At 44.5% G+C, this 21,602-nt stretch overlaps 1 protein-coding gene across 8 annotated transcripts in view; it reads left to right on the top strand.

Moving 5' to 3' along the window:
• LOC125462683 (cyclin-dependent kinase 18-like) overlaps window positions 1–21,602 on the top strand; it is a 181,461-nt gene that overhangs the window by 105,431 nt on the left and 54,428 nt on the right. For 7 of the 8 annotated variants that reach the window (XM_048552912.2, XM_048552915.2, XM_048552920.2 and 4 more), the window contains 4 exons: window positions 7,365–7,489; window positions 9,314–9,439; window positions 13,636–13,692; window positions 16,034–16,148. In XM_048552912.2, coding sequence (XP_048408869.1) covers window positions 7,365–7,489; window positions 9,314–9,439; window positions 13,636–13,692; window positions 16,034–16,148 — 423 coding nt within the window. The remainder of the gene's footprint in view (window positions 1–7,364; window positions 7,490–9,313; window positions 9,440–13,635; window positions 13,693–16,033; window positions 16,149–21,602) is intronic. The other variant, XM_048552919.2, reaches the window with a different exon arrangement.

The raw sequence follows: 21,602 nt of genomic DNA, 5'->3' as shown, positions 1-21,602 counted from the left end.
TAATCACATTGAGAGATGCAATAGGCTTTTAATATAGGAACAAATGTTTTCTTTGAAGCTCATCTAATGTTACGGCATAACCTAAATCATGTGCTTCAAGGGATGGTACAGAACTGGGAAACATTGCTTCACACAAAGGAACACAGAACTCTATATCCAAAAATGACATTGGTGTACTTAATAAATCACTTCATCAAAGCTGGTCCTTCTCTTCTAGATACTAATGCTGTCAAATGATTTACGTTTTAGCTTCTCATTTATCAATATGGCTAATTTAAAGAGGGGAGGGTAGCCAATTAATGGTGCAAGCTTTCTCTGATTAAAACATGATTTGCCAACTAAATGAACATTGAGATGTTGAGGCGTAGGTGAAAACAATCACTTTGGTTGAGCATTACAATCTATTAGTAGCGCTGATTCCTGCCATCCTTATGGGATTCCTCTCGTGTCTGCAAAACCAGAAGTAATTTGTGGCACTTGGGAATTGAATGAGTTCCCAAATTCATGCTCAAATAAACTGAACATTGTGAGCATTATACAGAGTTAATATTGACACAAATTTATCAAATGGTGAGAGAGAAGTGAGGGCCAGTGTTCTGCTTTCAGTTTACAGACTCCTAACTGTAAAGGTATTGAGACTGAAGCTGCAGTTCATGTAAGTGGGGTCTCCCAATAGCAGCATAGGAGCAGGTGTAGGCCATTCAGCCCCTCAAGTTTTCTTCAACATTCTATATCATGGCTGATCATTCATGTGAATGCCATATTCCTATAACTCTAGATCATAGAACCTCTACACTGTTGAAGCAGGCCATTCAGTCCACTTAGTTGGCAATTATCTTCCAAAGATATCCCACCCAGAACTACTCCCTGCCCTGCATTTCCCATGGCTAAACCCCTGGCATCCGTGGACACTATGGGCAATTTAGCATGACCAACCCACCTAGCCTGCACATCTTTGGATTGTGGGAGGAAACCCCCACAGACAGAGGGAGAATGTGCAGACCCCACACAGACAGTTGCCCGAGGGTGGGATTGAACGCAGGTCCCTGGCGCTGTGAGACATCATCGCTAACCACTGAGCCACTGTACTCAGCAGCTAGAAATGTATCAATCTTTATTTTCAACTTATTTAATAACTGAACCTCCACATCCCAATGGGTTAGAGAAGTCTAAAGATTCCCCACCGTCTGGCTGAAGAAATTCTGTCTCAGTCTTAAATGGCCTCCCCTTTATTCTGCAGCCGTGTGAATTGGTTCCAGATTCATTCCTCCTGCCCTGGTAGGGCAAACATCCCTCCTGTTGAGTCCCGTAATAATTTTGTAAATTTCACTGGAGAGTACGTTCCCATCCTAGGAATCAGGATTGTTTTTACACCAAAATGTAGCCAGTGAGGATAGTTACTTGGAATGGCACAGCGCACAGTGGTTGGCACTGCTGTCTCTCAGTACCTGGGATCTGAGTTTGATTCCACCCTTGGGTGGCAGTCTGTGTGGAGTTTGCACATTCTCCCCATGTCCATGTGGGTTTCACCTGGGTACTCCGGTATCCCCCCACAGCCCAAAGATGCGCAGGTCAGTTGGATTGGCCATGCTAAAATGCCTTGTAGTGTGTAAATTAGCTGGATTAGTCACAGGAAAAATTGGGTTATAGGTCTGGGTGGTATGCTGTTCAGAGGGTCAGTGCAGACTTGATGAGCCAAATGGCCTTTCCCTGCACTGAAGAGATTCTGTGATCTTTGCTACAAATTATGTGCATAAAATTAACCACAGCCATTTATACCAATAGTTGCTGATGAAGGAAAGAAACACCTCTATTCTAACTTAAACTTGTGGTGATAGAGAGCTTTCTGATTTAATTCAGTGATTGCTGAGCTCCCCAGCTTGGCCAGGTGTCTGTCACCCCACCCTTGTGTCGTGTTCCCCATCACCCAGATGGAAACCCTGTTTGGGTCAAGCACTGCTCTTTAACTTTTAAAAGGGAGACTTACATTTTTAACATTTATCCTAATTCATGACGTTCCATAAGTCATGAAGTACTTAAGTGAAGTTCACGCACTTTTTCTCATTTCAAAACTATAATATATTCATAAAAATATCTTTATATGCACACACGGTCACTAAAGCATTTCGGTTTTGTACAATAGCATATGAATAAACAAACAAACATTGGAGTGTGAATCTATCCAGTAAACAAATTAAAGTCACTTTTTCTTTGTACAAGATGATTTTTTACATTATATTTGAAGCACAGAGTGAGGGATTGTAATATTGGAAACAGAGTAATCAATTTGTTCACAGCAAGCCTGCCATAAACAGAATATGACAATGACTCGATGATCTGTTTTTTTCAGTGATAATAATTAAAGGACAGATATATTGGTCAAGACATGGGTAAAACTCCCTGGCTTGTTTTGGGAAATAACATGAGGTGGGTGGTGACACTTAATTATCATTTCATTCCAAAGATAGAAGTGGGGAGTGATACGAGGGATGCAGTTAGTAATTTTTGTGTGATTTAAAAAAAATTATTTCAATGTGTAACAAACAGTTTGTTGCCACTTTCATCTGATTTAATATTATAGTTTCACAATTATGATGTTCATAAACTAAAACTTTGAGACCATAACTTTAACATTAGCATGGGTCAGTCACTTGCTCTGCAGTCTCCCTCACATAAATGAGGATGGCTTGATTGTTTGACTTCTTTGGAAAGTTTAGATCGTTTTGCTGAGAAGTTGTGCCACACACTTACAATTTGAGACAAAGGCTGCAGAATTAGAACGAGAATTAGTTTCATTGTCACACGTTCTCGCATGAGGACAGTGCAAAGTTTACAAAGCTGCCACTTACGGCACTATCTAAGGTACGAAGATAACTAGGTACAAAAACTTAGGAATAAATTTTTTAAAAATGAAGAGATAAAAAGTTCAGCATTACACTCCTTCAAACAGACTGTACCAGGTCTCGCCATCAAACTGTACCAGGCCTAACATCCAGTCTGTACCAGGCCTAACATCCAGTCTGTGCCAGGCCTAACATCCAGTCTGTGCCAAGCCTTACCTCCAGGCAGTGCCAGGCCTTACCTCCAGACAGTGCCAGGCCTTACCTCCAGTCCATGCCAGGCCTTACCTCCAGACAGTGCCAGGCCTTACTTCCAGACAGTGCCAGGCCTTACCTCCAGTCTGTGCCATGCCTTACCTCCAGACCGTGCCAGGCCTTACCTCCAGACCGTGCCAGGCCTTACCTCCAGTCCACACTGAATCTAGCCTGGGGCTCTGAGTTTTCAGTAAGTGGACTCTGAGCGCTCCAAAATCCCAGGAAGGTTTAAGAGGTATCGGTTATAGCAAGGGTAATTGCTGGGCAATCTAGAACGGGGTGGTCATAGTTTTAGGATAAGGGGTGGCAGGTTTTAGAACAGAGGTGAGGAGGAATTATGTCTCCAAAGGGTCTGTGGAATTCACTGCCCCAGAGTGTGGAGGATGCTGAGATTTTGAGTAGATTAAGGAGGAGATAGACAGATTTTTAATTAGTAATAGAGTAAAGGGCCCTTCAAGTTGTTGCATCTGTGCTGGTCAAAAACAGCCACAAATTATTGTCATTCTATTTCCAGCACTTGGCTTATTGCCTTGTAATATCCCGAATGCACATCTAAATATTTCTTAAATGTAGTGGGGGTTTCTACTTCTACTGGCCCTTACAGGCAGTTAGTTCTAGATTCTCATCACCTGATTCTCCTTACATTTTCTCTAAACCTTCTGCACTTTCCTTAAATGGATTGAAGGGTTATGGAAAGTGGGCAGTAAAGCATGATTAAGGCCAAGATGAGATCAGCCGCGATCATATTAAATGGTGGAGCTGGCTGAATGGTCTACTCCTGCTTTTAGTTCTTATGTTCTTACAGTGAGTTATGCTGTTAACTGCCCACAAGTTTCTGAGGTAAAAGGGATCCACAGTCAAGAATAATCACTTCTCTTTGAATACAGTGTTAACGCTTTTCATGTTGCAACTTGTAAAACAGTAAAGGAAGCCAAGTTGAGATCAGGTTATGGGCTTTTCTGCAAATCCATGATGATTACAGAAGGACATAGGTTTGCTGCAGCCAGCAGGGAGAAGAGGCCAATTACCTTTGCAACTGACCACAGCTGGATGCAAAGTTAAATTGGTCTCTACTGAATCCTGCAGCCGTTTAAAGATTCCGGGAGATTCATGTTTGAGGGAGCAAGAATCATCAGATCAGACTTTACTGCTGATGGTGGATTTAATAAAGCCTCTGAGAACTGGAAACAGTGACTCAAAAATACTACTCAGCGAAGGAGAGATGTAGGAACTCATCAGAAGCCGGATGTAACTGTGAACTGTTTGCTAAAGGGATTGCCATTCTGTGGAGAGTGTGATTGGTGATCAGTGTAAAAGGGAAATATCACTTTCTGTCATTGAAAGTGTAAGCTGTCTACAAAAGAAAGAAAATGTTTAGCCAATAGTGCTTTCTGTAGTCATTTGTTACAGTAAAATCTATAAAATGGAAAACAAAAGTGGTGTTCTTTCAGCTGGTAACTAGAAATTTTCTTTAAAAGGTGGCAGAGATTTTAACAACCGTTATGTTTTAAAAGGTATCATGACTCACTGGGGTAACACTTTGGAAATCAAGCCCTGCTATTCCCAGAATCATCACAAAAGTGAAAGGTTTTATCAAAGTGCACAAATTACATCAGTACACACTGGATTCAAATCCTGCCATGGCAGATGGTGGAATTTGAGTTCAAAAATATCTGGAATCCAGAGTCTACTGATGACCATGAAATCATTGTAGATTGTTGGAAATAAAAATCCCTCTGGTTCACATATGTCCTTTAGGGAAGGAACTCTGCCATCCTCACCTGCTCTGGCCTCCATGTGACTCCAGACCCACAGCAATGATGTTGACTCTCAACTGCCTTCTGAAATAGCTTAACAAAGCACTCAGTTCAAAGGAAACTAGAGATGGGCAATTAATACAGGTAACCAGCGATACCCACATCCCATAAGTGAATGTAAAAGGGAATTTCCTCGATGTACCTATCCTTTTGATCTCAGTGTAACAGAAAGCACTGTCTGGTTTTATGTACTTAACAATGATTACTCTTTATTATAATTAAGTTGATTCTAACTGCAAATAAACAATTATGAACCGTTAACATACAACTCTATTCTTTAAAACTCTAACCTCCTTATAAACTTCCTCTGCACACACATACAGATGGACACACAAAGAAAAAACACCTTGGTGTTATGGGTAGAGAGTAAACGGGACTGGCAGTTCAATGGCCTGTGTCCACAGGATTTGCCGAGATGGGTGGTGCAGTGGCTCAGTGGTTAGCACTGTTGCCTCACAGTGCTAGGGACCTCTTTTCAATTCCAGCCTCAGGCAATTGTCTCTGGAGTTTGCACATTCTCCCCGTGTCTGCGTGGCTTTCCTTTGGGTGCTCTGGTTTCCTCCCACTGTCCAAAGATGTGCGGGCTGGGTGGATTGGCCATGCTAAATTGCCCGTAGTGTTCAGGGATGCGTGGATTATAGGTGTATGGGTCTGGACGGGATGCTCCAAGGGTCAGTGTGGACTTGTTGGGCAGAAGCACCTATTTCCACACTGTAGGGCTTCTATGATCAATGAACCTTCTGGCTTGTATGTCCTTGATACCTTGTCTCCAGATAGTTCCGCTTGCTTGCAGGAGACACAGATCAACTGTTCCCAGCTTCAAAAGCTTACAGGCTCTGGTGAGGGAAGATAAAAAAATACTTTCTTCAGACTTTGGTTTATTTTTACTTCAGAGACAGCACCTCTGTTTCCAGAAATCTGAAGGCTTTGGGCCATCTTGTTCATATCGACAAGCTGTTCAACAGCTGGGAGCCTATCACTTATTTTTCCTATTCATTTGTGGAATGTGGGCGTCATTGACTGGTCAACATTTTTTTGCCCCGTCTCTAGTTGTCCTTGAGAAGGTGCTGGTGAGCTGCCTTTTTGAGCTGCTGCAATCCACCCGCTGTGGGTTGACCCACAATGCCATTAAGGGTGGAATTCCAGGATCTTGACTCAGCGACACTGAAGGAACGGCGCTATATTTCTAAGTCAGGATGGTGGAGGGGAACTTGGAGGTGGCGGTGCTCCAAATGTCTGCTGCTCTTGTCCTTCTAGATGGAAGTGGTCGTTGGTTTAGAAGGTGCCATCTGAGGCTCTTTGATGAATTTCTGCAGTGCATCTTGTAGATAATATACACTGCTCCTACTGAGTGTCAGTAGTGGAGGGAGTGGATCCTTGTGGATGTGGTGCCAATCAAGCGGCTGCTTTGCCCTGGATGGTGTCAAGCTTCTTGAGTGTTGTTGGGGCTGCACTCATCCAGGCAAGTGGGGAGTATTCCATCACACTCCTGACTTGTGCCGTATAGATGGTGGTCAGGCTTTAAGGAGTCAAGAGGTGAGTTACTTGCTGTAGGATTCCCAGCTTCTGGCCTGCTCTGTTGAGTCTCAGTCATTAATTATATTGAAGTCCGAGACGGACAGACAGATTTCTAATCAGTAATGAAATTGAATGTTTTGGGGCGGTGGGGGGGAGGTGTGGGGAAGAATGGGAAGCGGAGTTGAGGATTACCAGATCAGTTATGTTTTTACCAAACGTTGGATCCAACTTAATGGGCTGAATGGCCTTTCTCTGCACCTATGTCTTATGTCCATATAGAAACTAACAAGCACTCTACAGACCAATCAGCAACTTGTAGCTGGCCAAATCCTCCATTGCATACACCTCATCATTCCAGTTTGCCAGCAGTATACTTCCCCCATGTCCCATTACTCCTTGAACAAACAACAGTATAAACAACACTTGTAATGCTGTTGGCAATTTGCTTTTAAAAGGTGCAGTAATCTCTTCCACAATCCCTATATTTGAGGTGTACTTTTCCAATTTCAGTCCACAATTGAAACTACATAAAAGGCATTTGGCTTTTGATTTGATTTCATTTAATATTGATTTATTGTAGTCACATGTTCCTAAGTACAGTGAAAAGTTTTGTTTTGTGAGCAGTACAGGCAAATCATAATAGATAAGGACATACAGGTCATAGGGTGCTGAGACAAAATGAAGCATACAAGGTTATGGCTGTGCAGGAGGTGTGCGAAGCAGATTTAACAGAACATTATTAGTAATTTTACACACATAGAATTTAGGTTTAAAAGTGCGGAACTATGGTAAGAAATGTGACAAGATCTGCTGTAGAGAGCTCGCAAAGAGTCATCTGGTGACAGTGCCATCTTGAATCACAATATGACATATACACTGGCAAGTAAGTATATTTTCAGTCCAACTTACTGATCCCTGTGTTTCCTTCATTTAGGTATTGCACATGAGAATCTTCCGCTGACCTTAAATGTGCACACGGACCGGATGACACCTGAGGACGGCCATTCTCCAAATCCCCTGCGTTATAGGAATCACCGACAGCGCAGGTTCTCGATGGAGGTACAATGAGGTCTCTTGCTTCCTGACAGGATGTTGATAAGACACAGGGGGCACAGTGGTGTTGCTGATCTTGAATATTCCAATGGTCTCTCAGCTATCATCCATCATATGACAACTCGAGCTCCTTTGAAACTTTTTTTTGAGCATAGTCTATCTCGCAGCACCTCCCATTTGCTTACCACACTCTGCGTTTCATTTATATTAGTTCCTGATCCAGCAACACTCTGACTTGAAACTTCTCATCTGCATTTTAAAATCCTTCCATCACCTTTATCCTCCCAAGATTTGTAAGATCCACCGTACTACAACTCTCGAAATGTCTCAAACTTTGGCCACTTGCATCTCACTAATTTTAATTGCAGATCGACTGGCTTCAGCTGCCTGGGTCCCAAGCTGTAGACTCCTTTACTCTAAGCCTCTACTCTCCCTGTTGGAGATGCTTGTTAATGGATGTGAGTTTGCTCACTGAGCTGGAAGGTTAGTCTTCAGACGTTTCGTCACCATTCTAGGTAACATCATCAGTGAGCCTCCGACGAAGCGCTGGTGTTATGTCCCGCTTTCTATTTATCTGGTTAGGTTTCCTTGGGCTGGTGATGTCATTTCCTGTTTTTTTCTCAGGGGATGGCAGATTGGCTCCAAGTCAATGTGTTTGTTGATGGAATTCTGGTTGGAATGCCATGCTTCTAGGAATTCCTAGAAGCATAGCATTCCAACCGGAATTCCATCAACAAACACATTGACTTGGAGCCAATCTGCCATCCCCTGAGAAAAAGAACAGGAAATGACATCACCAACCCAAGGAAACCTAACCAGATAAATAGAAAGCGGGACATAACACCAGCGCTTCGTCGGAGCTCACTGATGATGTTATCTAGAATGGTGACGAAACGTCTGAAAACTAACCTTCCAGCTCAGCGAGCAAACTCACATCCAGAACCTCAACCTGAGCTACAAATCTTCTCAAAACTCGCTATGCTTGTTAATGCCTATCTTTTTCATCAAACTTTTGGTTATCAGTGCTGATATTGCCGTGTAAATGACTAGGACTTTGATTAAATCTCACGAAACCTATAAAACCCTAACACGACTATACAGGGTAAATGCACAAAGGATGTTCCCAATGATCAGGGAGTCTAGACCCATGTGTCATGGTCCTACCAACATGCAGTAGGCCATTTTGGTTGGAGATGAGAAGAAATGTCTTCACCCAGAGAGTAGTGAGCCTGTGGAATTCTCTGCCTTAAGAAACTGTTGTGGCCAAAACATTGAATGTTTTCACGAAGCAAGTAGATATAGTTCTTAGAGTGAAAGTAACGAAAGAGAGAAAGCTGGAACAGGGGGCTGAGTTGGGTGACCAGCTAAGAACATTTTGAATGGTGGACCAGGCTTGAAGGGCAAAAATGGCCTATGCTATATTTTCTGTTTCTATGATGTTTCTGAGAAAGGCCTTGAAATGATTTACTGGGATATGGATGCTGTATAAATGTAGATCTATGTTGAAATTCACTGGAAATATTTGGATTAATATTTCAGCAGGAGAATTGCATAGAACTTGCTGTGCAGCTTAAAACAGGCCATTCAGCCCAACTGGTCTAAGCAGTTGATACTACCCCGGACTCGTCATCTTACCCAATCAGCATATCCTTGCTGCCTGCCCACACGGAATAGCTGCCAGCTACCACATAGAATGTGCAGATTATGCAACAGGAAAAAAAGGCCATTCAGTCCATTCACTGAATGTTTATGCCCCACTTGAACTGATTGTGCTTCTTTCTCTTCCTTTCCTGTGTACTCCTTGCACGTCCCTCTCCTCAAACCCATCAGGACTTCAGCAAGAGGCTCTCTCTACCTATGGATATCAGACTACCCGAGGAGTTCCTGCAGAAGCTACAGCTGGAGAGCCCACCTCTTCCCAAGACTCTGAGCAGAACGTCACGGAGAGCTTCCCTGGTGAGTCAGGCCCTGTGGGCATTCACAGGCTCCTGGGTCTTGATGCAGTTCAGTCTCAGAAGCCTCTTTGGCTTCTTCCAGTATCTGTGGATATAGTAAGAGAGTCTCTGTTTCAAACCAATGGCCATCTGCCAGATGCTGCCTAAATGACTGAGTCACCACAATATTTTCTGATGAACATTCACCTTTCCAGCCTGTGTGGTATTTTGCCTTTGCCAGGTTGGTGCAAGATGTTCTCCATTCATGAACACACTTTTGGGATGATGGCCTTCAGAATTATTTCATAGAATGTGGTTTATGCTGGCTGGTTCAGCATTTATTGCCCATCTCTAGTTGCCCTTGAGAAGATGATGACGAGCCGGTTTCTTGAACTGCTGCAATCCATATGCTGTAAATAAGCCCACAATGTTGTTGGGATGGATTTCCAGAATTTTGACCCAGTGACAGTGAAGGAATGGCGATTATATTTCCAAATCAGGATGGTGAGTGACTTGGAGGGGAGCTTGCAGGGGGTGGTGTTCCCATGTATCTGCTGCCCTTGTCCTTCTCGATGGAAGTGGTCTTGGGATTGGAAGGTGCTGTCTAAAGGATCCTTGGTGAATTGCTGGATGGTACACATTGCTGTTACTGAGTGTTGGTGATGTAGGGAGTGGATGTGATGCCAATCAAATGGGCTGCTTTGTCCTGGTTAGTGCCAAGCTTCTTGAGTGTGGTAAGAGCTGCACACATTTAGGCAAGTGGGGAGTATTCCACCACACTCTTGACTTGTGCCTTGTCGATGGTGGACAGGTTTTGAGGAATCAGGAGGTGAGTTACTCGCCGCAGTGTTTCCAGCTTCTGGCCTGCTCTTGTAGCCACTCTGTTTATATGGCTAGTCTGATCAACGGTAACCCTGAGAATGTTGATAGTGGGGGATTCAGTGACGGTAACACCATTGAGTGTCAAGGGGTAATGGTTGGATTGTCTCTTACTGGAGATAGTCATTTCATGGCATTTGTGTGGCACAAATGTTACTTGCCACTTGTCAGCTCAAGCCTGGGTATTTTCCAGATCTTGTTCCATTTGAACAGGGACTGCTTCAGTATCTGAGCAATCATGAATGGTGCTGTACATTGTGCAACTAGGGACGGGCAAAAAATGCTGACCCAGCGAGCGATGCCACATCTCATGAGTGAACAGAAAGCAAAATTTTCCCCTCATCCCTGCAATAAAACTGTTGATGCCAGGGAGTCAATTATAAAATTTTAAATGAGAACGCCTTTCTGAAACAACACGAAACTAAAAGTTACAGAACCAAGGTGGGCTAGTAGGAGAAAAGCTGGCGAAGATCAAATTAAACGATGATAGTGCAGATTGGAAATGCTGAATGACCTCCTGCTCTTACCATGTAACTGCCTAGGCTTCATTAGCTTTGATTCAGTGGTTGCATTTTGGCTTCTAAGTCAATCTGTGCCAGGGGCTAATGATTTGCTTTCAGTCTTCATATTGTCAAAATTCACCTCACAATTTTCTGTCACACCCATTTCACAGCAGTGGTACACACTGGCACCAAGTGGTGGATAAAACACCAGTTGGACAAGACGGTATCCAGTTGCAGTCCACATTCTGATCTAAGATTGTACGTCACTCAAGCACACTACGATTCCATTCCCCATTTCAAAGAAAGTCTTCGGCCAATATTTCTCCTTGGCACTCCTTTGGATCAAGGAGAATGCTTGTGAGTGAGTCACAGAATAAGGAAAAGGTGAGAGGGAGAGGGAAAGAAAGAAATAAAGACAAGAAAAAGAGAGAGAAGCTACAAGAGTTAGGGGTGGAATCAGTTAAAGATAAAGGAGGTGAAAACGTGAAAGTGAAATGCCAATGGATGAACAACTTTTAATAATGTCCTAAATCCACATCCCAGAGCAGTCATTAGGTAGTCTGTTGATAGAGTCACTCATCAATGTGTCAACATCAGCCAAACCTGGGTGATACAGTGCTGGCTAAGAGGATCCAGGGAGGCCTGTCCTCAGCTGCTGTGATCAAAGCACATTCCCCTTCAAGAGAGGTGAGCTTAGTGATGTTATCAACAGACAGCTGATCCTGAGACCCATGTAACGCTCTGGGGGCTTGGGTTCAAATCCTGCATAGCAGATGGTGAAGTTTGATTTCAATAAAAATTTGAAATTAAGAGTCAGTGTTTGGGGAAACACTCCATCTGGTTTTCGAATGTCCTTCAGGGATGGAAACTGCCTTCTTTACCTGGTGTGGCCCACATGTGACTCCAGAGTCACTGCAATATGGATGATTCTGAACTGCCCATTTCCCCTGAAGGATTGGGAATAAATGTTGGCCAAGCCAGTGATGCCCACATCCCACAAATGGAATTTTTTTAAAAAGTATCTTCTGAAGTGTACTCTTCCCCTCACAGCTCATGGCCTTCAAAGGTCACAGGACAGTGAATGGAAATGGTTCAAAGGTACCCACAGCAATTTAGAGCAGGTAGAGATTGTTCCATTGTGGATTGTTGTAAATTTTGTACATTTTATTTGTCTCAGGGCAATAACGAATTGCTGGGAGGAGACAGAGGGTGGTGGGGGAGGGTTGTTTTTCAAATTGGAGGCCTGTGACTAGAGGTGATCCACAGGGATTGGTCCTGGGTCCACTTTTCTTGGTCATTTATATAAATGATTTAGATGAGGATATAGAAAGCATGGCTAATAATTTTGCAGATGACACTAATGTTGTTGTATAGTGGACAGTGAAGAAGATTATCTAAGATTATAAAGAGATCTTGATCAATTGGATCAAATGGGCTGAGAAGTGATAAATGGAATTTAATTTGGATAAATCCAAGGTATTGCATTTTAGTAATACAAACAAGGACTGGATATCTACAATTAATGGTAGGGCCCTGGGTATTGTTGCACAACAGAGATACCTAGGGGTTCAGATACAGAATTCTTTGAAATTTGCATCACAGGTAGTCAGGGTGGTTCAGAAGACATTGGTGAGGCATCTTCTGGAGTACTGTGCGTAGTTCTGGTCACCTGGTTATTGAAAGGATATTATTAGTCTGGAGAGGGTTTAGAAGCAATGTACCACGATGTTGCTGGGTATGGAGAGTTTGAGATACAAAAATAGGCTAAAAAGGTTGGGGCATTTTTCACTGGAGCATAGGAGGTTGAGAGGTGACCTTATAGAAGTTATAGAAGCAAGCGTCTTTTCCCTAGGGCGGGGAATTTCAAAAGTAGGGGGCATATTTTTAAGGTGAGAGTAGAAAGATGTAAAAAAGACATGACAGGCAACATTTTTACATAGGGAATGTTTCATGTGTGGAATGAAATGCCAGAGAAAGTGATGGATGAAGGTACAGTTACAATGTTTAAAAGACATTTGGGAAAAGTTCATGAACAGGAAAGGTTTGGTGAGATAGGGGCCAAGAGTAGTCAAGTGAGACTAATTTAGTTTGGGAACATGATCAGTATGGACTAGTTGGACCTAAATTTCTGTTTCCACCCTGTGTGACTCTATGACTCCGTGAGCTGTCACTGGTTTCCGTGTGTGCAAGAATATTTTAAAACGTCTCTGCAATCACAAAATACCTGCCCAATAATTGCCCTTGCTCAGCTGCTAGGTTTTTCTGTGCTGCCTGCTTGCATTACTTCTGAGCCATCACCCAAGCTGAATTCATCAAACACAGTCATGACAGATCAGTTACCAGCCTAACATAACCGAATACAGAACAATTAAACCATTGAATATTGCAGCAGTATCTCCAACTCAGACGCTACTTTCTGACATTAGCAACTCTGGAGTAATAGTTAGTGCCAGTCTTGGTTCAATGCACATTGAAGTCCTACACAAGACCCTTGAGTACACAGTCTAGGCTGAGATTCCTGAATTAAGTGTTAATCTGTTAGAGGCACAGACTTGTAGTTGGGACATTTAAGTGTGATGTCTCTGATGGTGTAAAAGATCTCATGGCCTATTCAATGAAGAGCAGGAGAATACATCCTCATTGATATTTATCCCTCAAGCAGCATCAATTAAACAGATTACCTCATTGCTGCTGTTTAGGAGCTTGTTTTGTTGTTATGAATGGGTAACTGCGCTTCAAACATTTGACCACAGGAAATCATTGCTGGTGCTCATGTTAGATGAATGTTTTTGTTCCGTGAAGGTATCTGAACTGACCTGCATTTTCTTCTTTGTAGTCGGACATCGGTTTTGGGAAGCTGGAGACTTATGTTAAACTGGACAAGCTGGGTGAGGTGAGCTTGAATGTTCCCTGAACTAACAACAAATTAGCCAATTTATGTACTCAGGCACACACTCACTCACCTTCCATTTTCCGGGAAATTTTCTTGACCTGTAAGAAGTGAACTTTTATCAGGCAGATGTTGGTGTAATCATAATGTCACTGAGCTTAACAAACCAGAACCCCAGGTTAATGCTCTGGGGGCACGGGTTTGAATCCCGTTGTGGCAGCTAGTGAAATTTGAGTTCAATTTAAAAAAAAACTATTCCATGGTGACCATGTAATCATTGTCTTGAAAGTCACCATTTTCCTCACTCATTTCCTTCAGAGAAGGGAATCTGCCATCGTCACCTGGTGTGGCCTGTGCATGACTCCAAACCCACAGTTAAGTGGTTGACACTTAACTCAGTTAGGGATTGGTAATACATGGTAGCCCAATCAATGATACTCCACATCCTGTGAACAAATGGAAAAAAAATCTGGACTTTTTTTTGCCTTCTATATGTCCCTTTGCCCCCTGCCCATCCATGTACCTGTCCAGATACATCTTAAAAGACGTTAACATGTTTGCGTCTACCACCCCCGCTGGCAATGTGTTCCAGGCACCCACCACCCTCTGCATAAAGAACTTTCCAGCATATCTCCCCTAAACTTTCCTCCTCTCACTTTGAAAGTGATCAGGGGTGTGTGGGTTATAGGGGGATGGGTCTGGGTGCGATGCTTCAAGGGGAGGTGTGGACTTGTTGGGCCGAAGGGCCTGTTTCCACATTGTAGGGAATTTAATCTAATCTAAACTAATCAGAAATAAATTTTTAAATCTTTCATTGTGGCCATGTGAGAGCCTTCTACTCTTACGGAAAATCTTGCATGCTCGCAAGAACATTTATAACCAAACGAGATTTATTTTGCAAACCTTATTGTCTTCCTGTTGTCGGGACAATTTGCAAAAATACCAGTGTAAGTGGAAGAAACATGTCTATGTCTGTGTTTCCCTTTGCTTTCGTATTTCTTGTGAAATGTCCTTATGAGTGCAAGGTGCAAAGCTTCCACAAAGATCTTTTTTCAACAATATTCAAGTTCTGTATGACCAAATAACTCTTTAATGCTCAAACCCTAGCCAATGAAGGCAGTGTTAATCCAGGATATCCTCAGGGATTTTGCTGGACTTCCTGGGATTGTGATAACTGGTGTCTCATGCATCCCCACATCCCTCCCACAGCCTTGAAATACAACCTGCATGTTTAGCACTGATGGTGTTCCCATGTTTCTGCTCCCATTGGCCTTCTACATGGCAGAGGTCAAAAGTTAGGAAGGAGGTGTCAGGAAATGGTTAGGGGCATCTTGCAAATGGTTTGCTTCAATCTCACTGTATCATTGAATTATTCAGAGAAGAACAGAACAGTTCCGCACAGTCCCTCTGTTGTAGAATATAGGACATAGATCAATACAGCTAAGGAACCAAGATGCCATTCTCAACTAATCCCATTGAGCTGCACTTGGTCTATATCCCTGTACTCCCTGCCTGTTCATGTGCCTGTCTAAATGCCTTTTAAACATTGATAAAGTATCTAATTCTATCAGCTTCCCTGGCGTGCATCACCCTCTGCGTGAAAGAAACTTGCCTCATACATTTCCTTTAAAGGTTCCCCCTTTCATCTTAAACCTATACACCCATGGTATTTGAAATTTCCAGCCTGGGAAAATTCCCATTATCCACCCTGTCCATGTCTCTCATGTCCTTACTCTTTCAATGAACCAGCCACTTAGCTCCACACCCCACTGACATCGCAACGTTCACGATTTAGGGCCAAGTGCTGGTAAATGGGATTGGATTGAAGCACAGGTGCTTCTCATGTGTCGGTGCAGATTTGATGGCCCAAAGGGCCTCTTCTCCACACTATGATTCCATGATACCTCAAAGCTCTGCAGCTTTTCCCTTTTAAATATTTATCCAATTCACTTTTGAAAATGACTATTGAATTCTTGTCCAATGTCCATCCAGGCAGCACATTCAAGATTTTAGGAAAACGTCATATAGCAAATGAATCCCTGTCTCCCCTCTAACTCTTCCACCAACTATCTTCAATCTGTGTTCTCTAGTTACTGACCCTCCGGCTGGTGGAAATAAGGTCCCCTTTATCTCATTTACAAAATCCCTTCATAATTTTTAACACCTGACATAAATCTCCTTTTCCGCTCAATAGAAAACAATTCCAAATTTCCCAGTTTCTTCTTTTTCCTGAAATCTCTCCTGAATGGTACCATTTGAGTAAACGTCTCCTGAAGCTTCTCTGCTCAAAAGAGATAAGCACATTTTCTCCGGTTTTCTCAGCATTTCTATGTTATTCTTTCAGGGGACTTATGCCACAGTGTTTAAGGGTAGAAGCAAATTAACTGAGAACCTGGTGGCGCTGAAGGAGATCCGACTGGAACATGAAGAGGGAGCTCCATGCACTGCAATACGAGAAGGTACAGCCCAGTCCATAAATGCTACTCCACATCTTAGTAATGCTAGCTTTGGTGGGAGGCTGGGTACAATTGTGAATCTTAACTGTGTGACATGCCTCTGTCTCGTTGAATAACACTCTAGCCTCTGAGTCAGAAGGGAGAGTTTCAAATCCCAGTAAGAATGTAGAAGTTATAAAATATACTCAGAATGACACTCTCAGTGCTGTGCTGAGGGAGTGCTGCACTGTCCCAGATATGCCATTTTTTCAGATAAAATGCTACACTGAAATCTTGAGTCAAGTAATTTTGTTGTGTTACTTTGCTGTGTACTCCCTGCTGTTTTGGCCATGTTTCATTCCTGAATCAACATTGTTAAACCCAACAGCATCTTTCACAGATAATAAAATGTGAGGCTGGATGAACACAGCAGGCCCAGCAGCATCTCAGGAGCACAAAAGCTGACGTTTTGGGCCTGGACCCTTGTGGCCACTACCATCTAGTAGGACAGGGTCAACTGATCAACAGAAACACCGTTCCCTGCAAGTTCCTCTCCAGGCCACTCACCATCCTGACTTGGAAAGATATGATTGCTCCTTCAGCTGGGTCCATATCCTCGAACTCCCTTACTCACTATATCGAGTGGATATTTGCCCCGAATGATTGCAGTGGTTCAAAGAAGGCAGCTCCTAACCATCTTCTCAAGGGCAACTAGGGATGTGCGATAAGTACTGACCTGGCCAGTGATGCCCACATCCCACAAGTGAATCATGAATAGATTCTCACGTCGCTGTTTGTGGGAGATTTCTGAGTGCCTCTTGCCGCTACAATTCCTGCATCATGACAGTCACTTCAAACACATTGACAGTAAAGTGTTTTGGGAGATCCTCAGGTCCTTTAGGATGGAGATGTTTTTCGATTGATCGCACAGGTTGGGGTACAGCTCTGCAAGATACAGATATAGTCTAGGGCCCTACTCAGGTGCCTGTTCTGGGTGAATGTGTAATACCTAGCAAATGAGTAAGAACAGTCTGTTGCACTACGAAAGGCATCACTGTATAAGCATTGTGGACTTCCCACTGGGGACACAGAGTCATTGAGTCATACAGCACAGAGATAGGCCCTTCAGTCCAACTTGTGTTTGCCAACCAAGTTCTGAAACTGAACTAATCAACTTTGCCTGCGTTTGACCCATATCCCCCTTAGGCTTTCCTATTCACGTACCTGTCCAAATGTCTTTTTAAATGCTGTAACTGTGCCTGGATCCATCACTACCTCTGGCAGTTCGTTCGACATATGAGCCATCCTCTGTGTGAAAACATTATCCCTCAGGTCCCTTCTAAATCTTTCTGCTCCCATGTTAAAATTATGCTGTCTTGTTTTGAACTGATTTTATAAATTTCAGTAAAGTCACCCCTCAACCTCCTACTCTCCAGTGGAAGAAGTCCCAGCCTACCCAGCCCCTCCTTATAAATCAAACTCTCTCGTCCCAGTAACATCCCGGTAAATCTTTTCTGTACTCTCTCCAAAGTAATAATATCCTTCCTATGGCAGGGTGATTAGAAGAGGCCTCACCAATGTCCTGTACAATTGCAACATGATGTCCCAAATCCTCTACTCAAAGGTCTGAGCAATGAAGGCAAGAATGCTAAACACATTCTTCACCACCCTGTCTACCTGTGACACAACTTTCAAAGAACTATGTAACTATGTACTTGAATCCCTGGGTCTCTCTGTTTCACAACACTCGCCCAGGGTCCTACCGTTAACTGTAAAACTGCTGCCTCTGTTTGTCTTGTCAAATGCAGACTTCACATTTATCTCAATTAGACTCCATCTGTCACTCCTCAGTCTGTTGACAAAATTAAATTCCTTTGGTATCCTTGGATAAACTTCTTTACTCTACCACTAATTTTGGTGTCATCTGCAATCTTACTAACCATGCTCCCTCTATTCTCATCCAAGTCATTTATGTAAATGACAAACAAACGTAGTCTCAGTACCAGTCCCTGCAGAACATCGCTGATCTCAGGCCTCCAGTCCAAAAAGCAACCCTCCACCACATTCTGTCCCCTATTGTCAAGCCAATGTTGTATCCAATTGGAAGGATCTGCCTGGATCCCACATGATTTAACTTTACTAATGAGCCCACTAAGTGTAGCCTTATCAAAGGCCTTACTAAAGTCCATGTGGATGATGTATACTGTTCTGCCCTTGTTAATCTTCTGTATTACATCTTCAAAAACTCAATCAAGTTTGTGAGATATTGATTTTTCCAAGCACAAAGCCATGCTGACTATCCCTAGTCAGACCTTGCTTCTCTAAATGCATATAAGCCCTGTCTCTCACTATCCCCTCCAACAACTTATCCACCACTGATGTCAGACTCACTGGTCTATAGTTCCCAGGCTTCTCCTGGAAACCTTTAGAAGAGAATCCCTACAGTGTGGAAACAGGCCCTTCAGCCCAACAAGTGCACAATGACCCTCGGAGCATCCCGCCCAGACCCAGCCCTATAATCCATCTTATCTACAACATCCCTGAACACTATGGGCAATTTAGCACGGCCAATCTGCCTAACCTGCACATCTTTGGACTGTGGGAGGCACCTGGAGGAAACCATGCAAACATGGGGAGAACATGCAAATTGTACACAGACTGTAGCCCGAGGGGGGGAATCGAACACAGGTCCCGAGTGCTGTGAGGCAGCAGTGCAAACCACTGAGCCACCGTGCCACCCCTTTCTTATACAAAGTCACAACATTAGCAACTGTCAGTACTATGGCACTGCACCCGTGGCTGTGGATGATAAAAATACCTCCGCAAGGGGCCCGCAACGTCTTCCCTAACTTCCCACAATGTCCTGGGGCACACTTGATCAGGTCCTAGGTATTTAACTAACTTGATGTTTTTCACAACATCCAGCACCCTTTGTTCTATAATGTGGACTCTTTTCAACACATCACTATTAATTTCCCTGAGTTCCCTCGCTTCCATGTCATTCTCCACAATAAATACAGATGACCAGAAACAAGAATCATTGATGATTGGGCCCTTTGGTTCAACAAACCCCTTTTGCTAAATTAATCAGCGTTAGACAAGTGATCAGCCTTGGGATTTCCCTGAATCCCAGGGCTGAGCATTCAGCTGCAGGACTGAATAAGCACCTTTTAATTTGAGATAATAAAATGTGAGGCGGGATGAACACAGCAGGCCTAGCAGCATCGCAGGAGCACAAAAGCTGACGTTTCGGGCCTAGACCCTTCATTAGAGAGTGGGATGGGGAGAGGGAACTGGAATAAATAGGGAGAGAGGGGGAGGCGGACCAAAGATGGAGAGAAAAGAAGATAGGTGGAGAGGAGAGTATAGGTGGGGAGGTAGGGAGGGGATAGGTCAGTCCAGGGAAGATGGACAGGTCAAGGAGGTGGGATGAGGTTAGTAGGTAGGAGATGGAGGTGCGGCTTGGGGTGGGAGGAAGGGATGGGTGAGAGGAAGAACAGGTTAGGGAGGCAGAGACAGGCTGGACTGGTACAGTCCTAAGCAAGGGGCTCACCTCTGTCCCCCTACAACCACACATCAACGAATGCCAGTCACGGTTGGACATAGAGCGGTTTTTCCGCCGCCTTCGCCTCCACACTTACTTCTTCAACCGGGAAACTAACCCTCTCTCCACTGACCCCTTCACCCGCTTCCAACACAAGTCCTCCTCCTGGACACCACCCCCAGGCCTCCTACCCTCCCTCCACCTCTTCATCTCCAGCTGACGTCGAGACATTAACCGCCTCAACCTCTCCACCCCTCTCACCCACTCCAACCTCTCCCCCTCAGAACGGGCAGCCGTCCGCTCCCTCCGCTCCAACCCCAACATCACCATCAAACCCGCAGACAAGGGAGGCACAGTGGTAGTATGGTGCACTGACCCCTACATCGCCGAGGCCAAACGCCAACTCTCCGACACCTCTTCCTACCGCCCCCTTGATCATGACCCCACCAAACCATTATCTCCAACACCATTCATGACCTCATCACCTCAGGGGTCCTCCCACCCACAGCCTCCAACCTCATTGTTCCCCAACCCCGCACGGCCCGTTTCTATCTCCTTCCCAAAATCCACAAACGTGCCTGCCCTGGTCAACCCATCGTCTCAGCCTGTTCCTGCCCCACCAAACTCATCTCCACCTATCTGGACTCCATTTTCTCCCCTTTGGTCCAGGAACTCCCTACCTACGTCCATGACACAACCCACGCCCTCCACCTCCTCCAGAACTTCCAACTCCCTGGCCCCCAACACCTCATTTTCACCATGGACGTCCAGTCCCTATACACCTGTATTCCGCATGCAGATGGCCTCAAGGCCCTCCGCTTCTTCCTGTCCTGCAGACCCGACCAGTCCCCCTCCACCGACACCCTCATCTGCCTAGCCAAACTCGTCCTCATCCTCAACAAATTCTCTTTCGATTCCTCCCACTTCCTGCAGACAAAGAGGGTGGCCATGGGCACCCGCATGGGCCCTAGCTATGCCTGCCTCTTTGTAGGTTATGTGGAACAGTCCCTCTTCCGCACCTACACAGGCCCCAAACCCCACCTCTTTCTCCGTTACATTGATGACTTTATCGGCGCCGCCTCTTGCTCCCCAGAGGAGCTCGAGCAGTTCATCCACTTCACCAACACCTTCCACCCTAACCTTCAGTTCACCTGGGCCATCTCCAGCACATCCCTCACCTTCCTGGACCTCTCAGTCTCCATCTCAGGCAACCAGCTTGTAACTGATGTCCATTTCAAGCCCACCGACTCCCACAGCTACCTAGAATACACCTCATCCCACCCACCCTCCTGCAAAAATTCCATCCCCATTCTCAATTCCTCCGCCTCCGCCGCATCTGCTCCCACGATGAGGCATTCCACTCCCGCACATCCCAGATGTCCAAGTTCTTCAAGGACCGCAACTTTCCCCCCACAGTGGTCGAGAACGCCCTTGACCGCATCTACAATTCGACCCCACCACCCAAGACATTTTTCCATCCCCACCCTTGTCTGCTTTCCGGAGAGAACACTCTCTCCGTGACTCCCTTGTTCGCTCCACACTGCCCTCCAACCCCACCACACCCGGCACCTTCCCCTGCAACCGCAGGAAATGCTACACTTGCCCCCACACCTACTCCCTCACCCCCATCCCAGGCCCCAAGATAACTTTCCATATTAAGCAGAGGTTCACCTGCACATCTGCTAATGTGGTATATTGTATCCACTGCACCATGTGTGAGTTCCTCTACATTGGGGAAACCAAGCGGAGGCTTGGGGACCACTATGCAGAACACCTCCGCTCGGTTTGCAATAAACAACTGCACCTCTCAGTCGCAAACCATTGCCTCTCCCCCTCCCATTCTTTAGATGACATGTCCATCATGGGCCTCCTGCAGTGCCATAATGATGCCACCTGAAGGTTGCAGGAACAGCAACTCATATTCCGCTTGGGAA

This window comes from Stegostoma tigrinum, chromosome 21 (assembly GCF_030684315.1).
Source record: "Stegostoma tigrinum isolate sSteTig4 chromosome 21, sSteTig4.hap1, whole genome shotgun sequence".
NCBI lineage: Eukaryota > Metazoa > Chordata > Chondrichthyes > Orectolobiformes > Stegostomatidae > Stegostoma > Stegostoma tigrinum.
This window is presented reverse-complemented; position numbering and strand designations above follow the sequence as displayed.